Below are 21589 nucleotides of genomic sequence, written 5' to 3' on the forward strand. Positions count from 1 at the left end.
TTCATTTTAAAGTCAAATTACTGTAAAACATCTCAAACTGTTCAAAAAGATTTAGGTATCGTTCAGTGTTGTTGTTTTTCTCTTTCTTTTGACTATAATGTTTTACACAATATAAATAATGCCTATTTCACATCTTTGGCATGAACATAATCAAGACTTGCTGCAGAATTTGATTCGTGTGGAGAAGATTGTTTCAAAATAAAAGTCATTTAAAGGGCAAAGGAAACCTGAAAGACAAGATGGTGTAGCGAGCGTGTCGACACGCTTTTTTATTTGACACTCAAAGTTTCATAAAAGCAAAAATCTGTTTTTGTTAACACAAACAACAACAGCAACGTTGTCATTTTCCATTCTTACCTGATGCGCAAATTTAAAATAAAACCATAGTATTTAACACAATAAAACAAAATATTGAATGTAAATTATAATAAACTATAAAAGTAATATTTTAGCACTTGCCTCAGTATTAATTTATTATGATACCAATATTTGCACGATTATTATATTTGATTTGCCATTATTCCAAAGCTTTGCTGTGTTGCTTTTGATCAGCAAATTGACCTTGTAGTGATAGTTCACCCAAAATTTTACATTTTGTCATCATTTAATCACCCTCAACCTGACCAGAGTCAACGACACCATAGTAGGAAGAAAAAAAAAAAACTATGGAAATCAATGGGTGCCGTTACACAATCTTTAAAATAACTTATTTTGTGTTCAACAGAAGAAAGAAACTCATACAGGTTTGAAACAACTTGGGGGTGATGATGACAGAATTTTCATTTTTGGGTAAACTATCCCTTTATCTCACAGTAGCTGTGTATTCTGATGTTTTGTCAGCACGACCGAATCATTATTGAACTGATTAATTATTCAGCGCCTCGTCAGTATGGGAGGGGTTCCGGACCCGGAAGTCAGATGTTGCTGTTGTTGAGTCACCCCTGACTGGTAACAGCCAGATAGCGGAAAACAACTAGAGATGATGCTCTAGAGCTCGGCATCTTTGAACCTATCCAGAGAGTGAATAAATGCGGGTTTCAATTAGGATATCGCCTTAAGCATTTGTGCTTCACTTTACAAGACTGACGTTTTTATCAAAATGATGGAAGAAATTGACAGATTTCAAGTGCCACCAGTAAACCCAGAGATAAAGCTGCTGGTAAGTGCCACTCTCACTTGAATGGAGAAAAACACTGTGTACCTTTACATGACGTGCTAAATGACACTATGTGTAAAGACAGTAATTCTGTATTATCTAACTTAACCTAGCCCACAAACGCTGGTGGGTTACAGATGTCATCCAAAGCATCGGGTATTTAGATACAACCGACAAATGCAGATAACGTTACAATGCCAGCTGTTATTGACATTGACTCAGGTAATAAACTGAATATGTGCAGAATGTTCCGGCCTTTAATGAGACTAAATAAATGATATAACATTATAAGTTATATCTGCTATATTGTTATATTTGACAATTCGTACCTGTTCGTAATGATCGATGTCCAATCCGTAAACGTTTGTTCTTTTGAATCGGATCTTATAATTGAATTGGTCTGCGCTGTTTGATCACGAATCGGATTGAATCGGTCCGACTCACTATGAATTGGACCAGTAACGTCGATTTGGTTCAAAATAATAGTACAGATTCATAATAAGCTGAGAACGAATTGATTAAGATTATGCTTGTATCGTTTCTGTGATTAAGTTAGTTACTTTACAAACTGAATAGTAAATGTTTGTTTTTTCTAATTAACTAACTTACTCTGGAAGGTTATTTTTGTGTGCCTCATCTGAATGTCAGGGACCACGCGATGGTTACATACGTCATGATGACACAAACCTGTCACTAACGCATTACAAGTAACGTGGGTTACATAATCAGATTTCTTCTCAAGTAACGACCGAGTAAAGTAACACATTTTTCAAATAAGTAATGTAAATTACTTCCCCCCCCCCAATTTATTGACTGGCAGCTCTCCTGTCCCCATGTTGAGATAAAAAGGGAGTGAGGTTCAGAGTTGTGTGCGCTGGCGCTTTGTAGCCTAAACATGATGGCTATGGTATTTCTACACTAAATGTGGGCTTGCATTTACTCATATCACAGTACACAAAAATTGCACAAAAACAGATTAAATATTCCCCAAAACACTGAAATGCACACACAGAATATTACGCAAACCTGCAGTAATTATGTATGTTAAATAACACAAATATACTTTATGTAAATTAATCTCAATGTCTTTGCTGCTGACCTTTGATGATCCAATTAAACCATACAAATAAGCAAAAATGACGTTAGATAAACAGCACATTTGTGTTTCTTTTTTTGTTGTTATGGCTGAAGTGTTGAATTTTCTTCTCCTGCATCATTTCAATTTCAGTGTGAAAATGACCTTTACATTTGCCTTGACAGTGAGAAAGTGAGGAAAAGTAACAAAAGTAACGTAACACATTACTTTCCATAAAAAGTAACTTTATAACGCAATTAGTTACTTTTTCAGGGAGTACACAAAGTAAACGCAAAGTATCAGTTCTTTTAAGCATCAGTTTCAATTTGTATATTAAGTTAAACACAATACTGTAGAATTTAACATAAGAAAACACAAGGATGATAAGCACAAACAATAGGCTACAAGTCTGAAAGCACTTGTATAGATTTGTTCTCGTCTTCCCATTCAGACAGTAGTAGCAGCAGACACATCTTGAATTTCTTATTTGTTTTAGAGCTTTTATTAATGCATTGATTTCCAGTGAAGTAAGTAGGTTTTCATTCAGTTAGTAGCCTGTATTTTCTGGGTGAACTGAAATCCGCACCGTAGAATATGCTGGATTGGTGAGATCCGGCCTGGAGTGATATTGTCATTCTTTTTTCATTGGCGCCTCACTATTCCCAAAGTGCTGAAGACCCAGCTGTTACCCTATACAACAAACTGTGCTTTCTCATGCTAATTCATTCTTCTGTGGGCAGAAAAGGACAGACCCACTGCAATATGGCACCTGCTTTTCAAAGAAGAATGCTTATCCTTTCAGGAATTTATTGGCTTTCCTGTTTATTGTAATCATCACACCTTTTTCTTTTTTTTTAGATGTCTTGTCTATACATAGATGAAGATTACATTCTATTAGAGCTCATAAATGAGTAGAAAAAAAAACAAGAAGCACTCATTTTAATTTCAGAATGTCATGTGCTTGGATAAAAGGAGGTCAGTAATAACAGTACGCTACCACGGTCCTTGCTAGATTTTGCAAGTAGGGCATTTTCCTGGATGAGAATCTTTTGTTAGTCCTAGAACAACTTTCCTGTCAAACTAACAGGGACAGACCACACAAAAATTCAAAATCTGTCATAATTTATTCACCCTTATGCCGTTCCAAAGCTGTATGACTTTCGTTCTTCGGCAGAGCACAGAAGAAGATATTTTGAAGAATGCTGGAAACCAAGAAGTTTTGGTTCCCATTGACTTACATTGTATTTTTTGTCCTCACAGTGGAAGTCAGTGGGAACTGAAACTGTTTGGTTACCTACATTCTTCAAAATATGTTCTTTCATGTTCCACTGAACAAAGAAAGTCATACAGTTTGGGTATGACTATCCCTTTAAATGAGTGGGAAATTTTAAATATATATATTCTACATTTATTTTTATGAGGCATCTGTTTATCCGTCGTCCTTTTATGGGACATATAGAGCAACTGTTAGTCACCTTATGGATCATGCTTTGCTGTGATTGGTCCCAAGTACATCATGTCATATAATCCCATCAATCCTTTTTATCTCTTCAGCTGTGTCAGCATTCGCTCATCTTCTTCTAGTTCATCAACCTGCATCACCAAAATGCCATATTGACATGACATGGGGTCAGAGAGGGCATAAGGATCCTGGAGTTCAGATCATAAGATCCCACATGACATCATTAGCCTATGTTTGCTTGATGTTAAAAGTTGACCTTCTCATTGGCACCCATTTTAAAATCCTTGAAACGTTGTGAGAGATTTATTTAGCACAAGACCTACAGGTGTGCAGTCAGTGTGGATTCGCCATGTTTAACTAGCCACAATCTTGTTTTTGATGTGTTTCTATGGACTCACTTCATGGTTTCAGTGCTGATAGTTTCTATAGATTTCTGATCAATTTAATCTTGTGACAACATGCTAAATCAGCTTTAAACCATGAGAACAGAGATTAGGATTGCATCAGATATGGCTCTATAGTGCTCTGACGCATCACTCTTGGTTTTCTCCAGCAGATGCTGCATACATTTCACGGGCAGTTGTACATGTAGCCAGTGGAATATGTGTGACTTTGATGGTGTGCTAGGTGGTGTTGCTCTGAGATTGCTGTAGCCTGTGTAGTCTAACAAAGGCTGTCTGGAAAGCCCAATACGTCGGCTAACACAACAAAGTCCTTTGTAGACCGCAAAATCAAAAGACAGATAGTTGTTTTTCTGTTATTTATGTTGATGTGAAGCATTACCCCTTGCTTGTGTTGTGTTCTGATGCTCGAAAAAAATGAAAATGATACTGTGGTTCCAGTAACAGCTTCAGATCGAGATGACAGTGTACTTTATACTCAGCATATGATTAGATGCTTTAGGAGCTTGATGGTATCCTGCTGGGCTATTACCCACAATCCCCAGCTGGTCTCTTTAGCTGGTGCTGAGCTTAAAGGGTTTGTGAGAACCCTGCCAGGCCTACAGCTGGCACTATGCCACCGCTGAGCCAGTGGGCAAAGAGGTTGCCTTCAACAACAAGGCTGCTTCCTCCTCCATGTTTGGTAAGCAAATCTCTTTATGATATACCGGTAGGTTTTTTTTTAACATCCAATGACCCCTTCAAAGGTTTTAGCATCATTTATTCACCATTAACATGAGTTTGTCATGTTGATCCATTCCAGACATTTCATATTGCTTTCTGATAATGATATTTCCGATAGGTGGTCAGTGGAAAAGTTTAGAAATAGTGTGTTATTTTAGTAGCCTGTTATTTATAGCATTATATAGTATGAATTTATATTTTAATTAGCTTATTTGTAATATTTTCTTTAATTTTCATTTTCAATTTTTAATAGGAAATATTTCTATATAGCCTTTTAGTTATTGTAGTATTTTTATTTTATAATGTATATATTTATGTAAATTGTAACTATATTTTATCTAAAAATATACACGATGATGGCCTAAAGAGTCTCAAGTGGCCACATCCAATGAAGGCAGGCTTTTTGAGGTCACAATAGGCGCTCTGTTGGCTTGGGTGTGCTCTCAACGTTTTCTCCAACAAGCTCCCTCTGTTCTGTCTCTCCCGGTCCCTGGTGATGTCACTGAGCACTCAGACCCTACATATTAAAGGCTCAAGCAACAAAACATGTCTGGTGTCATGCAAGCCAGCTATGCAGGAAGTGCCAGTCGGTTACTATGACAGCTAGAATCTCCCTCCTTTCCCTCCATCTCTCATCCGAGCAGCTGTGCAGAAAGGAGGCTGTGGAGAAGAGAGGGTGTGGCTCAGACTTTAAGTTTGAGTAGTAATGAAGGCTTGGATATATCTTACCATCTTATTGTGCAATGTAAAATTTACATCCATCCATCTGTCTGATATAATAGGGGTGTAAAGGTACACAGAAGTCACGGTTTGGTACGTACCTCGGTTTTGGGGTCACGATTCGGTACAATAGGAAAAAATTTCGTACTTTGGTTTAGGGTCTAATTAACTACGACTTTTGCCTCAATAAACTCCTAATTACTGCTTATTAATAGTTAGTAAGTTAGTTGTTAAGTTTAGGTATTGGATTAAGAATGTAGAATATGGTAATGCAAAATAAGGTGTTAATATTTGCTTTATAAGTACTAATAAACAGCCAATATCCTAGTAATATGCATGCTAATAAGCAACTAGTTAATGGTGAGAATTAGACCCTTAAAGGGTTAGTTCACCCAAAAATGAAAATTCTGTCAGTAATTACTCACCCTCATGTTGTTCCAACCGCGTAAGACCTTCGTTCATCTTCGGAACACAAATTAAGATATTTTTGATGAAATCTGAGAGCTGGCTCACTCCTCCATAGGCTTCTAGGTGACCGAAACTTGCTGGCCCAGAAAATGTATTAAAGACATCGTTAAAATAGTCCAAGTGATTACAGTGGCTCAATCTTAAAGGAGCACTTCACCCATGGGAACATTGATCTTTATTGAAAGTGGGTCATATATGTAGTCGAAATGTAAAATTAATTTTGAATTTGGTGCCTTCTTGGCCGAGGAAAGAAAGAAAGTAACTTCAGGACGCATTTGTATGAAAGACACCAACTCCCACAATGCACCACATTGCACAGCTGCGCAAGCCACTCCCACTAATCCAGAAAGCGCATATCTGCCTAAGAGAAATAACTCTTCCGTCTACAAGGCTAGCTACCACCAGAGCTTGAAATTAATTTCACACAAAATGTCTAGTTAGTTGGCGAACTCATTAGTGAATTACTCTTCATTTGTATTTCTTTCGAAGTGGTGAATTATTGCATTGTAACGTTACCTGGATGTTCAGTCAGATGCGGTGCGAAACTAGGATAGTTCACAACACAAACGTCCGTGTCCTCGTCTGATTCACAACACAAACGTCCGTGTCCTCGTCTGATTCACAACACAAACGTCCGTGTCCTCGTCTGATTCAGAGATTTCATCCAGGAGAAGTTGTCATTGTTGAAATTCTTTGCCACAGTCGGACTCTATCTCTGTGTTCGTAGCGGTTCGTAGTTGCATAGTGAGATCACCGGCGCCACCAGTCCGCCCTAACCCGAGCCAGTCCGGGCTCCTCGTCCGCGGCAGGCAGGTCTTCTGCCTCGGCTGCTCTTCGCTATGCGGCTTGTAAAGGTAGCCACAAACACCTGATTCAAGCATCAGACTTCCGAAATCCTCTTCCTCTATATCATATTGAGTGCTCTCCTCCGCTATTGTCATAACTTTACATCTGTCTCCACAGCGCCTGTTAGCTTAGCTTCCAAACAAGATGGAGGATATTGCTTTTAGTTTCAGAAAGTCAAGTCCCACCCACTGATCTGTAATAGGCCTGTAGCGTGAGCGGTTCCCGCCCCCTGGGAAAGATGAGGAACGAGTGTCTGTAGTCTCTACACTTTTCAATGAAATGTGACTTCCTGCTTATTATGACGCAAAATGATGATTTTTACGTCATAATAAGCAGGAAGTAAAACACTTAAATCCTTATTTCTCCCATCTCAGGGAAAAATGGATGAAAAATCCACATTTATTATAATATATGACTGGGTTTCTAACAATACAAAGCTTAATGCAAATGGGTGAAGTGTCCCTTTAAGTATATCAAGCGACGAGAATACTTTTTGTGCGCGAAAACAAACAAAAATAACGACTTTATTCCACTATTCATTTCCTTCTAGCTGGGCCTCGAGTTGGTTCACGTAGTGTTTTTGCGCAGCGCGTCTGTGTTGTACGTCACACGCATCACACAAATGACCAGTGTCGGCCAATAGTGAGCCTACGTGGTGACGTGTAACACAGATGCGCTGCGCAAAAACACTACGTGAACCAACTCGAGGCCCAGCTAGAAGGAAATGAATAGTGGAATAAAGTCGTTATTTTTGTTTGTTTTCGCGCACAAAAAGTATTCTCGTCGCTTGATATACTTAAGATTGAGCCACTGTAATCACTTGGACTATATTAACGATCTTTTTAATACATTTTCTGGACCAGCAAGTTTCGGTCACCTAGAAGTCTATGGAGGAGTGAGCCAGCTCTCAGATTTCATCAAAAATATCTTAATTTGTGTTCAGAAGATGAACGAAGGTCTTACGGGTTTGGAACAACATGAGGATGAGTAATTACTGACAGAATTTTCATTTTTGGGTGAACTAACCCTTTAAATAAAGTGTGACCATATAGTTGGTATGTAATGTTGTAAGAAGTTTTAATTGTATTTTTTATTTAAGTTAAAAAAATTGCCGTTACTATCTATGTGTTTACACAGTCCATTGTGAGTTTTCGACTGCACAGGCCCTAACATCTATCTCTGGTCTCAGAATCAATAAGTCGCTGGAGCACAGCTGTGAAAACAAATCTGAGACGTTTTGAGAGAGATGCATTAAAATGACCCGTTCCAGCGACAGCATGGTGACATTGTGCTGACTCGTGTTATTTTACCAATAGAATTATACACCCTCTGACTCACCAGATACCATTATTTACTACCAATCCGATATTTGCTGTCTGGTTTTTTTTTTATCAGCACACTGAGCTGATCATGGTTGAAATAGTTTTGCATCAGAGAGTGCCCTTCTCCTTTACATTGTTTCAGATTTGGAAGGTTTTTCTGTTTACACTCTGAACTCATATTGAAACCGCTTCGTCAAAATCCATTTGTCAATCGATCGATTTTGGAAATATGTAGTTTTGCACATTGCTAATAACTAGGGTCTGCCCATGGGAATGTAGTGTTACATCTGATTGTGCATTTTTCCTCCAGGATCCTGCGGAAACGTCCACTTTGGAGGCTGAAACAGGAACGAGAGAACCAGAGTCAGTCGCTATCAACTACAAGCTCTCTCCGCTGCAAGTGAAGATAGGTAAGGCACTTTCTCATTCAGCCAGGGATCTGACTACGCCATATCGTCACCAGTGTAATTTGTCCATTTGATTGTAAAAGTGACTGTATTGATTTTCCCACTGATACTGTGATTGTGAAGCAAATGGCTTGGAGCGAGATTTAAGAAGCGGCCGTGTGAAATAGATGGCCATGGCTTTCGATAAGCAGAAGTGTAATGAGTCTTCAAGTCAGAGCTTCTCAGAGAACATGTAACTGCAGTCTTTCAAATACAATTGTGGAGCTTTGTGGGCTTTCCTTTTCTTCAAGGACATTTTAAATAAATGACATTCATTTCTGTGTAATTTTGGGAAAAAATATCCTTCTGTTGAATTAAAAAACAAAACAATTTAACTATCAATAATTTAATAATAGTAGTAATTTATATATAATGCGAAACATATATTATAAATAGACATCATATTAGTTATCAGCCATAACATTAAAATGATTGGTAGTCTGTATTGGGGGGAAAAAAACTTTTTTCAACAGTTTTCAACCATAAGGTGTTATATATATTTTTTCATTGCATTTTATATTTTCAATTCATTGTAATGTTTAAGTTATATTCATTTTATTATATATATTTGTTTTTTATATTTCTATTTAGCTTTAATCTATTTTTATTTCAATTTTAGTTTTAGTAATTTTAGTACTTATTTCAGTCTGTTGCCAAAGCAACATTTCAAAGTTTAATGAACATTAACAACATTGCAAACCTTAACATTAAGGTTATTGTTTGCTATCAGTATTGTCCAAAGAGTTGGAAACCCAAATTTAAACCTGTAAGAATTGATAAATTAGGAAATGCTGGACAGTCTGTTTCGGGGGCGACCAGACCCTGAGAGGACAAAAGGACCTCTTTGGAGATTACCATTTGAACTGGCCCTCGTGCACCATTGAGACGAAAGTCTCACCTCCGAGTCATCTACATCTCTTTCCCTCTCCCCTCACCCCCTCTCTCTCATGTTAAGATGATCACCTGAATTCACCCAAGAAAATGTATAGTTTAATGTGAATGATAATCACAGAGTATTTTTCATGTTTGGTATCATTTAAAATGTCACAGTGCGACTGGTACAAATGTCTCATTTTCAATAAGTAAAACAAAAGGTAATAAGGTTTTTAAGAGTTTAAAGATAACTGACTTACAAAGGAAGGTGGTCTCTCAAGACAAATGGTCAAGAAAAGGACAGTCACACGTTAAGACCTTCCGCGCTGGTCGGACGCCGGACTTTGGGCCGATTTAGTGCGAGCTTACAAACCCAAGTTAAAAAAAGGAGGCTTTGAGGGGTAGAAATAAAGTCCATTTAATGTCTTGAACTACAGTACTGTGCAAAAGTCTTAGCCATGTTAATATCCACCCACCCCACAAAAAAATGGTTTTAAGTCAGTTATTTATATCTTTTGCTGTAGTGTGTCAGTAGGAAATATCAGTTTACATTTCCAAACATGGAAGGTTTCTTCAAGCATCTCGGAGACGTTCCCACAGTTCTTCTGGATTTAGTCTGTCTCAGTTTTTTCTGTTACTTCATGTAATCACAGACGGACTCGATGATGGTGAGATCAGATCATACCGGCTGTTGTCAGATTCCTTGTGCATACACAAATCTCACTGGATTATTACAATTAATGGCAAAAAGAATGTTTGGGAATGTAAACTGATATTTCCTACTGACACACTACAGCAAAAGATATAAATAACTGACTTAAAACCATTAACATTAACATGCCTAAGACTCTTGCACAGTACTGTATGTCTTGAACTTTTAGATCCTCCATGATTTTCAGAAAAAAAAAAAATTCCCCCCACTAAAAAAATATTTCACTGTTTCATTGGCTAACAGCAGAAAGGAAAACAGCACGGCTTATTGCTCAGCCCTGTTTCTGTGTTTAGAGATGTTTGGTTAGGGCTTCCTGAAATACGGCAGTTGCTGTTGTTAATTAAACTTCACTTTACAGTCCTCACTCTGACAGCCGTATTACTTATGGCACCGCAGAGAAATCTCTCCCACACACACACATGCAGGCCAGTGTGTGTAAGTCAAGCAGAAGTCAACCTCAGACTTCATGCCTGAAGAAACTGTTCTCCAGCCAGAGAACCATGCAGAATGGAGAATATTAATAAGACTGTAGTCTCAACGCATAATAAAACTGTATGTGTTGCCATGGTATTGATCTGGATTTAAAAGAACACACTGTGGTTAAATATGTATGCAGAGGAGACTCAGTTACATACTAAGTAGGTATTACTTTTGAATTTGAATTTACTTCGCGACTGTTAAATGAGTACGTTCTATATATAGTAAGAATGTGGATAATATGAATGATATTCAGACGTACTACATACGTCATGATGTTTCTGTCACATGACCCACCCGTGTTATTTGCGTCTGTGGAAGAAATATTCCACAGTTTCACTGCCATTCATAAACCCTCTCCCGTGGCCTCATGGGATAGTAAAGTGCCCATCAAATGCGCTCTTCAGAATCTCTGCAGAAGTAGTCGGTCATCTGGGTACTTTTTCGAATTCAGGATCTACAGTTTTTCAAATACTATGTATTCAGATATACTTCTATTTTTGGTGTACTTAGTTTTTCGCATACTGTATAGTAGGGAAGTATTCGATTTCCGATGCAGCATCTGTCTTCAGTATGCAGTTGGCTCTAAGAATGAAGACCAATCACAATTCCGTATGCAAATATCATGATGACACCTTCGCTGTTTGTTACATTTTGAATGCTGAACATTCTATCAATGTAAGTCAATGGGAGGTTTTCAAAATTGATCTTAATTGTTCTTAATTCATTCTTTTGGTAGAGAAACAACGAGAACTCGCGAGGAAGGGCTCGGTGAAGAATGGAACTGTGGGTAGTCCAGTCAATCAGCAACCCAAGAAAAATAATGTTATGGCCAGAACAAGGTGAGACTTCTCCACCCTCATTTTCATGAGTTAAAACTTATAAAGGGTGTTTTCATACTTGTAATTCAGTTCTTTTGGTTAGTTTTGAGACAGAACTTATTAAAGATCCAAAACAATGCTGTGCTGGGCTAGACGCGCTCGTTGTATGTGTGTACACATGGTGGTATTTTTACCAGCTGAGAACTCTCAAACAGCTTATGAAATGTGTAAAGGAGACACAACAGTGCCAGGAATTCCTCCATTCCTGGAGGAACACATAAAAACGAAGATCTGCTGCAAGGAGACGGCGGTTCCGACACCTGTACTGAAAAGTAATGATCAACATAGATTTTATGACGAGAAGAACCAGATACATGTTTGAGCATGTCGTTTTTTAGGGTCGCATCCTGTGACATTGTTTTTGTTTCGTTTAGATGTCTTTGGTCTGTGTTGCATTTGTCAAACCACACCAAAGTTCGTTTGGAAGCGGACCAAGACCTCCTGAAAAGTTGGGTTTCGGTCCACTTGTTTGGCACACACCAAAGTTCGGATGGCAGCATTCAAACTTATGGTTAATTTTTTATAAGTGTGAACGCTGCCATCCGAACTTTGGTGTGCGCCAAACAAGTGGGCCGAGACCCAACTTTTCAGGAGGGCTTGGTCCAGAGTTCATTTTAATCAAACCAAACCTGCCAAGTGTGAACACACCCTAAAACTACTTTCTTACCAAACCAACGAATGGTTCTCAGATGAAACATTTGTGCATGAGAAACACCATATATGTTTTTATTATTGGAAACAAGTGTATGGCCTCATAATCATGGTTGATTTTAGTACATCAAAAATATGAACAGCAACAACATAAAATCGTATAAACCGCAGTTTTATATGAAGGCTGTACGATCTGTGAATGTTAATTAGTGTTAGTGCAGTCCTTCTGCCATCTCACCGGTCCCTGGTGTCCTGTTAGGATTAGCGCAAATGCTAGAACCCGTCCGCAGGCCTGTTTTAGAGCATATAGCTTTAGGCCTGAAGATTAGCTGCACACAGGCCTGCTTATTCTAAAAGCCTGAGGGCCAGAGATTAACTTCATCCTGAGAGGAGGAACAAAAGATGCTCCAGCTCTGGCTAATGTAACAGGGTTTGATGATGTTAAACTAAGCCATGCCCCTAATTTATATGATTTCCCTTGCCAGATTTGTCCTAGTACTTAAGGATTTGGAAAAATTGGATGTTAAAATTAAAGGTTAATAGATAAAAATAAAACCTAAAAAAAAGAAAAAGAAATGACTGCTTCTGTGTTTTGAGGGTTCCTAATAGTGATATGTAGATATATCAGGTAATATGTGGCCATTTTAGATGAATGGTATTGTGCCTGTGGATAGAAAAGATAAAGAATTTTAATTCGATTTTTATCATAAAATGTTATCATCAATTGTATACAATATATGAAGAGTTCAGATGCAAAAGCCTCTAAGTGCCATCTGAAAATTTCTTCTAGAATGATCATTTTTATCAAGCTTGTATATTTAAGTCCAGTAATTTCACTTAAATGGCAATGGAAATGTCCTATTAATTAACTTAAATATACAAGCTTGATCAAAATGATCATTCTAGAAGAAAATTTCAGATGGCACTTAGAGGCTTTTGCATCTGAACTCTTCATATATATATATATTATTGTGTTCTTTGCACACACAATTACTATTTTTATTAACTAAATAGTCAGCATATTTTATTATATATAAAAAATGACAAATTGTTTTAAATAATACAAATATATATATATATATAATGGTCTCTAGCAGCCATCAGCAACACCACTTTCTAGATATTGGCTAATGAAATATAATGGCTATTGAAAAACCCATATCACCATTCAAGTCAATTACTGTGTGGCAGATCATCATCAAAGCAATGTGTAAAAGTACCTATATATGCATACATTGATATGTATATGAATAGACATGGGCTTTGATTTCACTGGTCTGACAGCCTCTTCCTTTTTCCCACTTCCATTACAGGTTGGTTGTACCTAATAAAGGGTATTCCTCCTTAGACCAGAGTCCAGATGAGAAGCCGCTTGTTGCACTGGACACTGACAGGTATGACACACTTCACCCTGTTCTTCTCTGGGAAATGCTCTGGAAATCTTTCATGATTATTTCAGAATGCTTCACTGCTAGGGAAGGATTAGAATGTATCAAACGATGAGATGGAAATAAATCCTCTAATTAAAGCTTTATGCCATTTTCCTACCAGATGTAAAGCCAGCCATCTCCGTCTGAAAAGAACCTGACATTTAATCAAAATACCAGCTAATTTGAAAGCGACTAAAGCTGGTGCGCTTCAGACCGGTGTGAGAAACTGGCAAAGCATAAAAGATTTAAAATGAATGTGCTTTCCTGATGGCAAAGCGAGACCCTTCAACTTCGGCAAAATGAATCATCATTTGCTTTTGCAAAAAGTCATTACAGAGATGATCAAAATTGTCCAGAAAGTCTCATTAAACTTTAAGGAGCACTTTTACTTCAAGTGGACATATTATAAAGTGTTGTAGCATTTTCTGAGATCATTGATTATTAACTTTATTGACTATTAACATCATTTTTCATAATTTATTTTCACATGATTATTGTCCACATGATCCTCCAGAAATCATTCTAATATACTGATTTGAGGCTCAAGAATTTTTTTTTTATTATTATTATCAATGTAAAAATGTGCTTCATTTTTTGTGAAAACCATGATGCATTTTTTGCAACTTCTTACATGAACACATCGATTCACTTCAGAAGGCCTTTATTAACCCCCGCAGAGCCGTGTGGTTTACTTTATGATGGACAGACACTTGTATGGACTTAAAACAGAAACTGCCATTCACTGCCATTATAAAGCTTGTTAGAGCCAGGACATTTTTTAACATAACTCCGATTAAATTCGTCTGAAAGAAGAATGTCATATACATCTATACAAATTTACTCCAACAATGTGGGGTCACATGAGATTGATGGTGAAGAACCCTTTTATAATCTAAAGAACCTTTTGTGCAATGGAAAAGTTCCTTGGATGTTAAAGGTTCTTCATGGAACCATATACCCCAACAAAGAACCTTTATTTTTAAGAGTGTAGGATGACTTGAGGGTGAGTAAATCATGGGCTAATTTTAATTTTTGGGTGGACTAACCCTTTAAAGGGACAGTTTACCCAAAAATGAAAATTCTGTCATCATTTACTCACCCTCAAGTTGTTCCAAACCTGTATGAATTTCTTTCTTCTGCTGAACACAAAAGAAGTCACGTCAACTGTCTGGTTACCGACATTCTTCAAAATATCTTCTTTTGTGCTCGCGGTGCAGAATCACCATTAACAGTACAGTTCTGGCCAGGATTTGTCTTGTGTCTAGGATTCTAGCCCTGAGAGTTGAGAAAAAGCAAGTAAACATGTTTGTTGACAGCAGTCCAAAGCACTTGAAGTCATCGGTATCATTTGTGTGGCCTACACCCTTCTGTAATGAGATGTGTCACGGCATGTGTTCAGCCGTAATAGCGCGGTTGCTGTTCAGTTCAGATGATCAGGCACAGCGTGCAGCGTCTCACACAGATGGGCGATGTTTTCTGTGCTGCCAGCTGTCTACTGGATATCTGTGACCTCAGCTGCCTGCACTTGTGATTAAGTCATGTTTTAGGTCACCCGTCCTTCATTGTCTCTCTCTCTCTGTTTTTCTATTTCAGCCTTGCTGTATATAACACTCATTCCCTGACATTTAGTACGTACACCCACTGTCTGTCACATGCTCAGATGTTCTGTCCATCACAAGCCTCGTACAGACTCTTCCGACACTCGTTCTTGCCTGTGTTCTTGTTCGTTTATTGGAGAGCTCAGCTTGTAATTACAGCATAAATCAACAGAAGGCTCCAGATTGTCGCTGTTGATTTTTCCTGATAAAATAATTTGGCTGAAATGTCATCTTCACATCACATTCCTCTCTCTCTCTCTCTCTCTCTCTCTCTCTCTCTTGCTCAACTGTGACTAAATAAAGTCTCATTTGTAATTATAAAAACGTGTCTAATATGACTAGAAACATAAGAGTCCACATGTTGAAAGAAATCACAACATTTAATGTGACGGCTTTATTTGATATATCTCAACAGAAGTTTGCTGACTCAAACTGATCCATAAAATGTTGCAGTTATGTATTTGTATATATTTTTGTATTTATTTATTTATATAGAACCTTTCAGGCTACAAAAGCAATCAATCAAATATAAACAATCAACAATAAATACAATATAAAAATAAAGAAAACAGAAAAAAACACAACAAAACAATAACATAACCATTATAATAATGTCAAAATGCAAGTGTGCACAGGTATGACTTTGAACGGTCTTTAAAAATATTTCAAGTTGGGGAAGATCTTACCCCACTGGGAAGGTTTCACATAATGTTGGACCAACGACAGAAATGGCGCGATCACTCTTCGATTTGAGACGCACTCTTGAATTATAAGGCTTAATAAGCTCAACTAAATATTCTGGAGCCATTCCGTAGATTGCTTTTAGAAATTTTGTAATTTATGTGTAGTTTATGGGAGCAATTTCTTATGAGGTTTGCTGCAAAGGGACAGATTTCATTGGTCTGTTGCTGGTTATCTGAAATCAAGGTGTCCAATTGTGACTGTAATTCCTGTTTTTTTGTTTTGTTTTTAGTGACGATGACTTCGATATGTCCAGATACTCATCGTCTGGATATTCCTCAGCCGAGGTGAGATGGCTAAGGGGCCAGGTATTTATGCACTGAAATAGTCACTTAACCATTTGCCATCCCATAGCCTTAAACTCTTCAATACAGTACACAGTTACAATAAATTGACTGCTAATTCAATGGCACATTTACAGTCGCATATTTTATTTTATTTTATTTATCTCTAAAGTGGCATCATGACATAGAGCATGTCCTGTCATAGAATAAACCCTAATATTTTAAAGGTTTAGTTCACTCAAAAAATACAATTGTATTATTAATTTATATAAATTCTTTTATATTATAATTGTACCAAAATTATATAAATTCTCTGATCACTAACAATTTAGTTTAATTCTGTTTCTTTGCCACAGCAAATAAACCAAGATTTAAACATTCAGCTTCTGAAGGATGGCTACCGATTGGACGAAATCCCCGATGATGAAGACCTGGACCTCATCCCCCCTAAATCAGTCAACCCTACCTGCATGTGCTGCCAAGCCACTTCCTCCACAGCCTGTCAAATTCAGTAACCCCACCCTCACTTGAACCCCTCTTGTCCCAACCCTGTGAGTTAAGCTCACAGATAGTATCCTCAGCATAGAGTAACTGCTAAAGAAGTTAAAACCAATAGAATGGGTGAATTAAAATGAGTATAAAATAGGGAAAAAAATAATGAATGAAAATGCACAAGTATGTAACTGTCATTGGTTCCTCCTATGGTAGGATGCGAGTATTTGTATCATCACCAGAGGGCGCTAGACTTAGGTGTGGATAGCTGTAAGATTCGTTGAAGTGTATATAAATGCATGGTGCAACATTAAAAACGATACAGCTGCTCAAGTATCTTTTAAAACAGAACAAAAATGTCCATTTCACACTATAGACTCCTCAATACCCCAAACTTTTTTTGTCTTAAAAGGGTCATGACATGGATTTTTAAAAATTATTTTAATATGTTCTTTAAGGTTCACTTAATAAAGTTTTTTTGCACAAAAAAAAACCAAACAATTATTTTTAACTCTCATTCTGACCCTCTGTCTGAAATGATCTGTTTTTAAAGGGCGGCTTCTTTAAGGCTTGTCATTAAACGGCCTATGTTATGATTGGCTAACGTCATTGCATAGGAAATCGTACGAGCGGTCACTTCGATATTGCATGTGAGTAAGTGTTTTGAAAACATTATCCATATAAAACTATAATTTACAGACAAAGCATTAAGAAATCATTTAGGCCTACTTACGGGTTGTGATGCAACTGTTGTCAGATTCAATACAGCTGACTGCTTCATCTTTCAACCAAAGTTTATTTTCGAACTCTCCATTACACTGTGCCTCGTTTACAAAACAATCTGCAGTCAAATGATCTGAACAAGCATAATCCTCTGACGCGATCCAGTATGCCATTTAAAGATAAACCATCCAATAGTTCCTGATGCTGGTACACTTCTAAAGTCTTTACAGAGACGCAAACCAGTGTTTTAACAGGATCGTTCCTTAACGCTTCTATTTACTCTTCGATGTGTCGTCTTGTCGGCAGACTCAAGTAAATTGAACGGGCATCTGTATACTGTTTCCGGTGTAGACAGCGTCAGTGATTATAATGGATTCTATTTGCTTTTGACGCAACGCTCACATCCAGTGTTGGCAAATTAAGCGTCTGAATGCCAGTGGGCGGGGCCTATGGGGCGATGATGTATAACTATACGTCGATGTCTTGCTCTGGAGGAAGGGCATATGCAAATGTATTTGTGTGACATCACAAGTCCACCCATAGCAAAACAAGTTGTTTTGGAGCTTGATTAAATAAATGCTTAGTTTATAATGAGGAGGACATTTTAAGCTCTGAAACTTGCAGGATGTTTTAATAGTACAAAGAGCTCTTATATGTCAAAAGATCAAGGCAAATTTGATTTCTCATGTCATGACCCCTTTAAAAAAAAACACAGTCAAACAGGAAGGGCCTCTTTACAGCAAACCAGAAATGTGTTCCTTTTAACTTAAACTTATTTAAAAAATATATATTAATTTATAGAATAATACTTCGAGAATTATTTTGAACTTTCGTCAGACCTAATAATTTTATTTTTATTTAAAGTCATTTTTGTTTATAGGTTTAACCAAGCGAAATCAAAATCACTGCTCTAAAATATCTGCCTTTGTTTAGCTGATGCTTTATAAGGACATGCATATGGACAGATGTGCTTGTTTTCTAATGAAAGGGAGTATATAGTGACCAGGTGAGTTTTTTTTCTCAGATCATTTACATTTTAAACTTGTGTATTAATATATTATCAGTAGCTTTGTAGCAAACACTAATAAAAGGAATACTCTTAGGGTGTGTTCACACTTGGCAGGTTTGGTTTGGTAAAAACAAACTCTGGTGCGATTGTTCTGTTAGTGCGGTTCATTTGAATAAGTGTGAACGCTGCCCTGGTGCGCACCAAACAAGTGACCCGAGACCCCTGAAAAACGAACCTCCAAACGCACTCTGATGAGGTTCGACTGAAATATGAACGCAACATGGACCAAAGGCATCTAAACGAACCAAAAACAGGACGCGATGTCAGTATGCGACCCTAAAAAGGACAGAATGCCATGCACACTGAAGTTGCCCATTACAGTTCTATACAGGCATCAGAATATCCTTCTTGCAGCAGATCTACATTTGTGTTTAACAGAGAAATGACTAGTTATGTTTTGACTCCTTTACACATTTTCTAAGCAGTTCAAGAATTATCAACTGGTAAAAATACCATTGTACGCACATACAACGAGCACGTTTAGCCCAGCACACAGCATTGTTTTGGATGTTCGGAAAGCCGGTTTTTTTGGTATCTTTAGTTTCGGTCTTAATGACGGTGTGAATGCTAAGTGAACCAGGACTAGCTATATGTCTAATTTTCTTTTTTGGTCTGGACTAAAAGAACCAAGAGAACTGAACTACGAGTGTGAACACACCCTGAAACTGAGATATAGAAGACACCAATCTGCTACGATACTGACAGCAGGTGTAATTCTTACGTCAGGGAATCTCATTGAATAGTTGAGATGTGTTTACTAATGGAGACTCTTTATAGAACTTATGTTTTGTTTTATCGTAAGGTTTAGATCAGGGTTGCTGCACACAAACCTAACACTGTTAAACTGGACTAAGGGAATTGTAATCACCTTAAAGGGATAGATCACCCAAAAACTATGGAAGTCAATGGGGTCCATCAACTGTCTCGGTACCAAAATTCTTTTATGTTCAACAGAAGAAAGAAACTCACACAGGTTTGGAACAACTTGAGGGTGAGTAAATTATGACAGAATTAACATTTTTGGGTGAACTATCCCTTTAAATACTAGTTCTCAAATGTACCTCTAGATAAGACAGATAAGATAATTCGGTACAGTGTGTTTCATTTTTGAGAGCTCCTTGTTTTGAGAATTTTGGAGGTTTGTTAGAGGAGGAAGAACGCTTGCATTGATTTACTTGAAGATAATAGCAGCTGCCAGATAAATATCCCATAATAGATACAATACAATAGATTTTATTCATCTGAATTGTGCCAAAATGCATAAAATGCATTGTTTCTTTATTTTAAAGATGGAACGGGCATGAAAAGCCTTTGGCCAACATTCAAAATGATGCCAGAAATCAATTTTACACTTCAGTGCTCTCGCCTTTATGGTAATTTTAAAGTGCAATACCATTTTGTCAGACATTAAGTGTTGTACCCTGGGATAGAATACTCTGAGTTTGCGGTTTCGCTTCAATTTCATGCCTTTCTTTTTTAAACATCTTTATAAATTCATCTCAGCTGTGTGGCTAAATCGCTATCACGTCTGTTAAGCAACATCGAACACTCAGAGTATGAAGGTCCTTGCGTCGATTTGAAGATTGTACTGTTCTGTAGAGTATTTGTGTCTTCTGTGTGTCATGAAACTGTTGTTGATTTTGTACAACACTCAGAGCACCTTATCGTCTTGCATGTACATCGCCACCCAGTCGCCGTTGCCAGCTGTATTTAGATGCCCCTTTGCACCAAGCACCTAGTAACACTCCAGTATTTATCTGATGTAGTAAATTAAGAGAATGTATGAAGGAAGATTATGATATATCATGTTTTATTAGGCTGCTGTTCAAAAGTTTGGGATCAGTAAGGACATGTTTTATTCAGCAAGGAAAAGTGACAGTAAAGACTTTAACGGTTACAAAAGTATTCGACTTTAAATAAATGCTGTTCTTTTGAACTTTCTAATAATCAAGGAATCCTGTTAAAAAGTAGCATGGTTTCCACAATAAATCGTAAGCAGCACAACGGTTTTCAACATTGACAATGATAATAATAAATATTTATTGAGCATCAAATCAGCATATTTGTATAATTTCTGAAGGATCATGTGACAGCGGAGACTGTAATGAAATTCAGCTTTACATCACAGGAATAAATTACATTTTACAGTTACAGTTCTTTTAGATTGTTATAATATTTCACAATATTACAGTTTTTACTGTATTTTAGACACCTCTTTCAAAAACATTTTAAAAAAATAGTACCGACCCCAAACTTTTGAACAATAATGTAGATCTGATGTATAAATTGACAGTCTTTTTAATGTGGATCATTATATCACTCTTAAACTTCATAACAGTATTATGACATCTTTTCTTTTTAGTGCTTTTCAAGTGGATATGGAACACAACAATGCAAACTCCCCAAAACGTACTTTGCTGTATTAATATGCAGGCAAATATTTCATACTACACTGCAGAGTAAAGGTGCATTCACTAAGTTTTTTTATTTTTTATTTTTTTTTATGTTATGGTGTCAACTAGGGGTTTGAACATCATGCAAATGTTTTCAGTTGCCAATGCCATTGTTAATTTATTTGACAAGGGAAAATGCCATGTTTCAGTGGTATAGCTCTTAGCTTAGCAATAGATAACCTACAAAATGCCTGTTCTATAAGCTCTCAATAGATATGTAAGTGAATCATTTGATTGCAAGTTCCCTTAAGCCCCTTGTCTGCCGTTTCTCTCATGGTACTTATAGACGTGCCATAAGACTGACTGATCTGTGTATGTGATGAATGAACATGTCTGTCATCCTCTGCGTCTGCTTTGGTTCGAGATAAACACTCCGTTGTGTAACGACTAAATCATTGTCCATTCTCTGTTACTACACTGAAGTAGAGTATGCCTTAATTGAAGCTATACAATGGGTCATGTTATTTATTGCAAGTGGTATGTTTTTCATTCATTTATTTAACATTTTGTTTTTTGGTTTATTTTCTTTCCTTCATATTCCCCCCCCCCCCCCCCCCCCCTTCTCTCAATAAATATGATTGTAAAG

At 37.2% G+C, this 21589-nt stretch overlaps 1 protein-coding gene across 3 annotated transcripts; it reads left to right on the forward strand.

The window, feature by feature from the left end:
- The first annotated feature begins 916 nt into the window (after window positions 1-916).
- On the forward strand, window positions 917-20072 carry fam219aa (family with sequence similarity 219 member Aa). 3 transcript variants are annotated; one of them, XM_084387792.1, is made up of 7 exons: window positions 917-1159; window positions 8484-8583; window positions 11421-11523; window positions 13527-13607; window positions 16215-16269; window positions 16623-16777; window positions 19840-20072. In XM_084387792.1, exons 1-7 carry the CDS (start codon window positions 1100-1102, stop codon window positions 19925-19927), a joined length of 642 nt encoding a protein of 213 aa, XP_084243918.1. In that variant the 5' UTR covers window positions 917-1099; the 3' UTR covers window positions 19928-20072. The 3 variants fall into 3 exon arrangements, with proteins under 3 accessions (XP_084243918.1, XP_084243919.1, XP_084243920.1); XM_084387793.1 differs by lacking the exon at window positions 19840-20072 and having other exon boundaries at window positions 16215-16290; window positions 16623-18182; XM_084387794.1 differs by lacking the exon at window positions 19840-20072 and having other exon boundaries at window positions 16623-18182.
- The last annotated feature ends 1517 nt before the right edge of the window (window positions 20073-21589 follow it).

The sequence above is a fragment of the Rutilus rutilus genome, assembly GCF_951802725.1.
Source record: "Rutilus rutilus genome assembly, chromosome: 18".
Lineage (NCBI taxonomy): Eukaryota > Metazoa > Chordata > Actinopteri > Cypriniformes > Leuciscidae > Rutilus > Rutilus rutilus.